General features: G+C 37.9%; 1 protein-coding gene across 4 annotated transcripts in view; it reads left to right on the forward strand.

Moving 5' to 3' along the window:
- The window catches only part of tpm4a (tropomyosin 4a), a 96,452-nt gene extending 88,504 nt beyond the window's left edge, over positions 1–7,948 (forward strand). For 2 of the 4 annotated variants that reach the window (XM_061883236.1, XM_061883239.1), the window contains one exon: positions 5,814–7,948. In XM_061883236.1, the coding sequence (XP_061739220.1) occupies positions 5,814–5,896 (83 nt within the window). In that variant the 3' untranslated portion in view covers positions 5,897–7,948. Of the gene's footprint in view, positions 1–1,362; positions 1,492–5,813 lie in introns of those variants that run through there. The other 2 variants (XM_061883235.1, XM_061883238.1) reach the window with 1 other exon arrangement.
- Positions 7,949–9,243: the final 1,295 nt, after the last annotated feature.

Genomic DNA, 9,243 nt, shown 5'->3' on the forward strand with positions numbered 1-9,243 from the left:
AGAGGAGGAGAATGCAGATGCTTGATATGAATGTAGTATTTTGCAGACGTATAATGTAGTGCAGGGGTCACCAACCTTTTTGAAACCAAGAGGTACTTCTTGGGTACTGATTAATGCGAAGGGCTACCAGTTTGATACACACTTAAATTGCCAGAAATAGCCAATTTGCTCAATTTACCTTTAATAAATAAATATATATATATTAAAAAAATGGGTATTTCTGTCCGTCATTCCGTCATACATTTTTTTCCTTTTACGGAAGGTTTTTTGTAGAGAATAAATGAAGAAAAAACACTTAATTGAACGATTTAAAAGAGGAGAAAACACAAAACAAATGAAAATTAAATTTTGAAACATAGTCTTTCTTCAATTTCGACTCTTTAAAATTCAAAATTCAACCGAAAAACATGAAGAGAAAAACTAGCCAATTCGAATCTTGTTGAAAAAATTAAAAAAATAATTTACGGAACATCGTTAGTAATTTTTCCTGATTAAGATTAATTTTAGAATTTTGATGACATGTTTTAAATAACTTAAAATCCAATCTGCACTTTATTAGAATATATAACAAATTGGACCAAGCTATATTTCTAACAAAGACAAATCATTATTTCTTCTAGATTTTCCAGACCAAATGTTTAAAAGAAATTCAAAAGAGTTTTGAAATAAAATTTAAATTTGATTCTACAGATTTTCTAGATTTGCCAGAATATTTTTTGATTTATTTTAATCATAATAAGTTTGAAGAAATATTTCACAAATATTCTTCGTCGAAGAAACAGAAGCTAAAATGAAGAATTAAATTAAAATGTATTCATTATTCTTTACAATAAAAAAAAAAAACTTGAACATTGATTTAAATTGTCAGGAAAGAAAAGGAAGGAATTTAAAAGGTAAAAAGGTATATGTGTTTATTTATGTTTCCATATGTCTTTCTGAAAGTTATAAAAAGCAAAGTAAAAAAAATAAATGAATTTATTTAAACAAGTAAAGACCAAGTCTTTAAAATATTTTCTTGGATTTTCAAATTCTATTTGAGTTTTGTCTTTCTTAGAATTAAAAATGTCGAGCAAAGCGAGACCAGCTTGCTAGTAAATAAATAAATAAATAAAAAATTAGAGGCAGCTCACTGGTAAGTGCTGCTATTTGAGTTATTTTTAGAACAGGCCAGCGGGCACCACGTTGGTGCCCCCTGATGTAGTGTATATGAAGTATATATCCTCCACCATCCATGCTTTCCTCTAAAATGGCTGACCTGTCCTGTTTTGTTCTCCTCTCCTTCTTGCCGCTACGTCTCTGTCTGCTTCTGCTTCGCCGCGCTTTTCCACCTTGTCCGTGTGGCCGCTGACCTCTGACCTCCAGACGAGCTCTACGCTCAGAAGCTGAAGTACAAAGCCATTAGTGAGGAGCTGGACCATGCCCTCAATGACATGACATCTCTGTAGCTTCCATCACGTGCCTTCTGTCCATTAAACGCTTTCTCTTTCCTCATGTCTTCCTCTGCTTCTTGCAATATTACTGCAGTGTACACAAGTTTGTCCAAGGTGAGACTACTTCATTCTCCGCCTTTACACCTCATGACATCCAATAAAAACATTTCATCACTAATGCATCGACAATGCATGTTTGACACTGTCAGGTCATCTGGCCATCTAAACATGGCCATATTTAATACATACAAACCCCGTTTCCATATGAGTTGGGAAATTGTGTTAGATGTAAATATAAACAGAATACAATGATTTGCAAATCCTTTTCAACCCATATTCAGTTGAATATGCTACAAAGACAATATATTGGATGTTCAAACTGATAAACATTTTTTTTTTGTGCAAACAATCATTAACTTTAGAATTTGATGCCAGCAACACGTGACAAAGAAGTTGGGAAAGGTGGCAATAAATACTAATTAAGTTGAGGAATGCTCGACAAACACTTATTTGGAACATCGGACAGGTGTGCAGGCTAATTGGGAACAGGTGGGTGCCATGATTGGCTATAAAAGCAGCTTCCATGAAATGCTAAGTACTTCACAAACAAGTATAGGGTGAGGGTCACCAATTTCTGAGCAAATTGTCGAACAGTTTTAGAGCAACATTTCTCAACGAGCTATTGCAAGGAATTTAGGGATTTTACCATCTACGGTCCGTAAAATCATCAAAAGGTTCAAAGAATCTGGAGAGATCACTGCACGTAAGCGATGATATTACGGACCTTTGATCCCTCAGGCGGTACTGCATCAAAAACCGACATCAGCGTGTAAAAGATATCACCACATGGCTCAGGAACACTTCATAAAACCACTGTCAGTAACTACAGTTGGTCGCTACATCTGTAAGTGCAAGTTAAAACTCTACTATGCAAAGCGAAAGCCATTTATCAATGACACCCAGAAACGCTGCCGGCTTCTCTGTGCCCGAGCTCAGCTAAGATGGACTGATGCGAAGTGGAAAAGTGTTCTGTGGTCTGACGAGTCCACATTTCAAATTATATTTTGAAAACAAGTCTACATTTCAAATTATATTTGGAAACTGTGGACGTGGTGTCCTCCGGAACAAAGAGGAAAATAACCATCCGGATTGTTATATGCGCAAAGTTCAAAAGCCAGCATCTGTGATGGTATGGGGGTGTATTAGTGCCCAAGGCATGGGTAACTTACACATCTGTGAAGGCTCCATTAATGCTGAATGGTCCATACAGGTTTTGGAGCAATATATGTTGTCATCCAAGCAACGTTATCATGGACGCCCCCGCTTATTTCAGCAAGACAATGCCAACCCACGTGTGACAACAGCGTGGCTTCGTAGTAAAAGAGTGCGGGTACTTTCTTGGCCCACCTGCAGTCCAGACCTGTATCCCATCAAAAATGTGCGGCGCATTATGAAGCGTAAAATACGACAGCGGAGACCCCGGACTGTTGAACGACTGAAGCTCTACATAAAACAAGAATGGGAAAGAATTCCACTTTCAAAGCTTCAACAATTAGTTTCCTCAGTTCCCAAACGTTTATTGAGTGTTGTTGAAAGAAAAGGTGATGCAACACAGTGGTGAACATGCCCTTTCCCAACTACTTTGGCAGGTGTTGCAGCCATGAAAATCTAAGTTTATTATTATTTGCAAAAAAAAATAAAGTTTATGAGTTTGAACATCAAATATGTTGTCTTTGTAGCATATTCAACTGAATATGGGTTAAAAAGGATTTGCAAATCATTGTATTCCGTTTATATTTACATCTAACAGAATTTCCCAACTCAAATGGAAACAGGGTTTGTACAATAACAATTTTTTGTGTATTGATAGATTGAAACTTTTATTAGTAGATTGCACAGTTCAGTACATATTCCGTACAATTGACCACTGAATGGTAACACCTGAATACGTTTTTCAATTTGCGATGCCAACAAAGAAACGGACCCAAAAAAGTCAACTAAAACTCCACTTTTCCAAAAAAAATGCGCCAGCTTGATGCTAATATACATTGGCTTTCCTATTGACATGCTGCTGATTAGCATTAGCGATTTTACACAGCAATTTCAACACCTCCAAATTTGTTCATGAAAACTAAGATGCACGATACAATCAAACAGCTGCTGCGTAATACATACAATAATTACAGTATTAACACTTTTTAGGGTGCAACAACAAAACCAAAAATAATAAACACTACTGACATCTAACAACTTAAATTCATACTTGCAAATGATAATAATAAAACAAGATATAACAATTAGACAGCAGTCATGACCATCAGCTCATTTTTAAATGTTGCAATAAAAAAATTTGATGTTATTATTAAAAGCCATAATATTTATCAACACACACACTTGTAGTGATAATTGCTACCGTATAGGTTCAAATGTGAACGGTACCCATGCCTAATGAACCCTGACTCAATAACCATAAATGTGTGGTAAGTAGGGCTGTGAATCTTTGGGTGTCCCACGATTCGATTCAATATCGATTCTAGGGGTCACGATTCGATTCCAAATCTATTTTTTTTTTCAATTGAACACGATTCTCGATTCAAAAACAATTTTTTTCCCGATTTAAAAGGATTCTCTATTCAGTCAATACATAGGATTTCAGCAGGATCTACCCCAGTCTGCTGACATGCTAGCAGAGTAGTAGATTTTTGTAAAAAGCTTTTATAAATGTGAAGGACAATGTTTTATCAACTGATTGCAATAATTTAAATTTGTTTGAACTATTAAACAAACCAAAAATATGAATTATTTTATCTTTGTGAAAATATTGGACACAGTGTGTTGTCAAGCTTATGAGATGCGATGCAAGTGTAAGCCACTGTGACACTATTGTTCTTTTTTTTATTTTTATAAAAGTCTAAGGATAATGTCAATGAGGGAGTTTTAATCACTGCTATAAGGAAATTAAAACTAATATTGATTTTGTTGTTGATAATATTCATTTTTGTTTCACTACTTGTAGATGGCAGTATTGCCCTGTTTAAGAGTGTCACAACATTGCTGTTTACGGCAGACAAACTGCTTTACGGCAGATGAAAACGTTACTGCTGTTGTTGTGTGTTGTTATTTGTTTTAACAATTAAACGAACCAAAATATGACTTATGACTTATGACTTTGTGATAATTTTGGACACAGTGTGACACTATTGTTCCTTTTTTTTATTTTTTATAAATGTCTAATGATAATGTCAATGAGGGACTTTTAATCACTGCTATGCTGAAATTATAACTAATATTGATACTGTTGTTGATAATATTCATTTTTGTTTCACTACTTTTGGTTTGTTCTGTGTCGTGTTTGTGTCTTTATTGCAGTTCTGAGTGTTGCTGGGTCAGGTTTGGTTTTGGAATTGGATTGCATTGTTATGGTATTGCATTGCATTGTATTGTATATCGAGAGGAGCCAGATGAGGTGGTTCAGGCATCTGGTCAAGATGCCACCCGAACGCCTCCCTAGGGAGGTGTTTAGGGCACGTCCAACCGGTAGGAGGCCACGGGGAAGACCCAGGACACGTTGGGAAGACTATGTCTCCCGGCTGGCCTGGGAACGCCTCGGGATCCCCCGGGAAGAGCTAGACGAAGTGGCTGGGGAGAGGGAAGTCTGGGCTTCCCTGCTTAGGCTGCTTCCCCCGCGACCCGACCTGGGATAAGCGGAAGAAGATGGATGGATGGATGTTATGGTATTGTTGTGTATTGTTTGGTTGGATTGATTAAAAAAAAAAAAGATTCGATTTTTTAAAAATGAGAATCGATTCTGAATCGCACAACGTGAGAATCGCGATTCAAATTCGAACTGATTTTTTCCCACACCCCTAATGGTTAGCATTAGCAAATGTAGCATTTTGCAGGAATAGCTACTGTAGTCTATTCATACAACATTTGTCTACGGGGGGGGGGGAACACCTTTTTGTCCACAACCTGCCTATGTTGACCTTCCTGGGACTCCATCAGCTTGTGCACGCTGACTTGTTGTCGACATAAATTTTGTTCCGCTGCAGCGCATTTGTTGTCATTGTCCGACAGAGTCGATTAACAAGTGGGAGTCCAAATATGTCTGCTGGTGTTTTGCACCATCGTGGTTGGATGAATTGATGAACTAGGACCCCGACTTAAACAAGTTGAAAAATATATTGGAGTTTTACCATTTAGTGGTCAATTGTAGGGAACATGTACTGTACTGTGCAATCTACTAATACAAGTTTCGAGATTGTCTGCACATTACACAACTCAAGCAGCCCAACAACATGACCCTGTTGTGTACTTTGTGTTTGATCACACATGTCGGTTTTTTGTCCTTCACCACTTTCTATTTGCTTGTCTTCTCTGCAGAGAAATTGTCACACGCCAAAGAGGAGAATGTGGGTATGCATCAAGTCCTGGACCAGACCCTGCAGGAACTGAACAGCTTATAAACTCAGACACAAAAGATGAGATGTAACATTCCATTTAAGTTCCACTCCATTCCCAGAAGTAGAATCTTTTTTTTGGGGGGGGGGGGGGTTAAATTAAAGGCCTACTGAAACCCACAACTACCGACCACGCAGTCTGATAGTTTATATATCAATGATGAAATATTAAAATAGCAACACATGCCAATACGGCCGCTTTAGTTTACTAAATTACAATTTTAAATTTCCCGCTGAGTTTCTTGTTGAAAACGTCGCTGAATGACGTTATTGGTTGTAGCGGACATATTAGCACAGCACCACTTACGGCTAAAAGTCGTCTCTTTTCATCGCGCAATTACACAGTATTTTGGACATCTGTGTTGCTGAATCTTTTGCAATTTGTTCAATTAATAATGGAGAAGTCAAAGTAGAAAGATGGAGGCTGGAAGCTTTTAGCCTTTAGCCACACAAACACACGGTGTTTCATTGTTTGAAATTCCCGGAGGTGAAGCTTTACTATGGATCAGAGCGGTCAAGCGAACATGGATCCCGACCACAGTTTTCGGTGAGACAATTGTGGTAAAAAGTCGCCTTTTACCGGGGATCAGCGGAGTTTATGTCCTGCTGCAGCTTCGTGACTTCCCTCAGAGACTGGCGTCAACACACCCGTGGACACACTCCTCCGACTATCAGGTACTATTTAACTCACTAAAACACTAGCAACACAATAGAAAGATAAGGGATTTCCCAGAATTATCCTAGTAAATGTGTCTAAAAACATCTGAATGGCTCCCAATGCAATCGCTTTTTTTTTTTTTAGTCCTTCACTCTAAATTTCCTCATCAACGAATCTTTCATCCTCGCTCAAATTAATGGGGAAATTGTCGCTTTCTCGGTCCAAATAGCTCTTGCTGCTGGAGGCTCACATTATAAACAATGTGAGGATGTGAGGAAACCTCACACCGGTGACGTCACGCGCACATCGTCTGCTACTTCCGGTACAGGCAAGGCTTTTTTATTAGCGACCAAAAGTTGCAAACTTTATCGTCGATGTTCTCTACTAAATCCTTTCAGCAAAAATATGGCAATATCGCAAAATGATCAAGTATGACACATAGAATGGACCTGCTATCCCCGTTTGAATAAGAAAATCTAATTTCAGTAGGCCTTTAAATGAGTCTATTTTATTTTGAAAAAACGGAAGTCAAACCCCATTCAACGTGTCCCCATAATGAAGCCCACAAAACAGAAACATAGGAGGCAAGAGTTCACAAAAAGGGAAAATAAGGTGATTTAACTCCTGCAGCGCCCCCCAGTGGTGACTTGATTGATTGATTGATTGATAGTACAGTACATATTCCGTACAATTGACCACTAAATGGTAACACCCCAATAAGTTTTTCAACTTCTTTAAGTCGGGGTCCTCCTTCATCAATTCATGATCAATCCCCAAGGCCTGCTACAATTCAAGAAATAAAGTATTTGTATTTTATACATGTTAGCTTATTTGATCAACTTTTTTTTTTAATTGCTACAATTTAGTCTTTTTTTTAATGACTTTGTTATAATGTGAGCATTCCCCAAATAACTGGAATCAAGTTTCCTCAACCTTACTTCATGTATATATCAGAATAATCTTGCTTTTTGGAGTCTTTTTTTATTACTTTTTGATGCCAGGGGGACTTTCAACACCAAAGAAAACTCGCGCAATTAATTTGGAACATTTTTTTTTGGATGTCACCTCATGCCGAGGCCATTATTCCGATAAAGCTGCCAATTTTTTTTCGTAATAAATGTTTACAGAATTGCACGGTGATTTTGGACCCTTGATTGTTCATTTTATGTTCACTTAAGGATGTTATTAACATTTGCCTGGACACTACTTTCCTGCACAATTATGGACATTTGTGTCATTCCTGGAAGATACAAAAAACATCATCATTATTGATATATGTCAATAAAAATGTTGGTTAGTAATATTTTACGGGGCGTCGGGAACCAAATTGAGCGAGTTTTAATGTCATCTCATTACGATGAAGTTCTTCAATGTCACCGAATAAATGTTTTACAGAAATACGCAGTGATTTGTGTACTTTTGTGTTCAATTTACGTGAACAATACTTTCCATCTCACTTTTGTGTCATTTTTGGAACATATTAACATCATTATTGAAATATATATCAAAAATATACAGTACAGGCCAAAAGTTTGGACGCACCTTCTCTTTATTTTCATGACTATTTACATTGTAGATTGTCACATCAAAACTATGAATGAACACATGTGGAAAAATTGTCATGATCCTCTACTTCAGGGGTGCCCATTACGTCGATCGCGAGCTACCAGTCGACCGCGGGGGGTGTGTCAGTCGATCTCCAGCCAGGCTTTTAAAAAAAATAGACCTAAAAATTAGTGATCATCAATCTTCACCAAGACGTCACTTAAATGACATTCACGGTACCGGAGGGTCTTGTGAGATGACGCTGGCTGCTGCAAGATCATTATTATGAAAATATGACCGAGAGGAAGGCGAGAAACACTGTTTATTTCAACAGACTCTCGCGCCGTCCCTTCCGTCAAAACTCTAAAGGCCGACTGCACATTTCCTATCTTCACAATAAAAGCCCTGCTTCATGCTGCCTGCGCTAACTAAATACAGAGTCTCGGAAAACTGGCGTGCACAAGCGATCCCTCAGAAAGCTGGCGTGCACATCACTTGTGCACGCCAGCTTTCCGAGACTCTTATTTTGTTAGCGCAGGCGGCATGAAGCAGGGCTTTTATTGTGAAGATAGGAAATGTGCAGTCGGCCTTTAGAGTTTTGACGGAAGGGACGGCGCGAAAGTCTGTTGAAATAAAAAGTGTTTCTCGCCTTCCTCTCTGTCATTTTTTCATAATAATGAACTGGCAGCAGCCAGCGTCATCTCACAAGACCCTCGGGTGCCGTGAATGTCAATCAAGCAAGCTACGGAATTTGCCGCCAATGTTTTTCTTGTAAAGTGTATGGAAGCTGGATGAATTAGATGCCAAAAACCAACCACTTTCATGTGGTATTGTACAGAAAGGACAACTTTTTTTCTCCTCCATTTGAAAATGTGGGCGTTATCATCATTACTGTCTGATTCCAATCAATGCAAGTCATCAGAATCAGGTAATACACCAACTTATATTCTTGTCTTCATGAAAGAAAGACATCTATATGTGTTACACATGCTTGTATTATCATTAAACACATTTAACTTGTTTATAAAAATGTCTCTTTCATAAATAAATTAATATAAATTATATATATAAATGAGGTAGACCCCCTCGAGTTGGTCAATTGAAAAGTAGCTCGCCTGCAGAAAAAGTGTGGGCACCCCTGCTCTACTTG

This window comes from Nerophis ophidion, linkage group LG22, assembly GCF_033978795.1.
Source record: "Nerophis ophidion isolate RoL-2023_Sa linkage group LG22, RoL_Noph_v1.0, whole genome shotgun sequence".
In the NCBI taxonomy this organism is placed as follows: domain Eukaryota; kingdom Metazoa; phylum Chordata; class Actinopteri; order Syngnathiformes; family Syngnathidae; genus Nerophis; species Nerophis ophidion.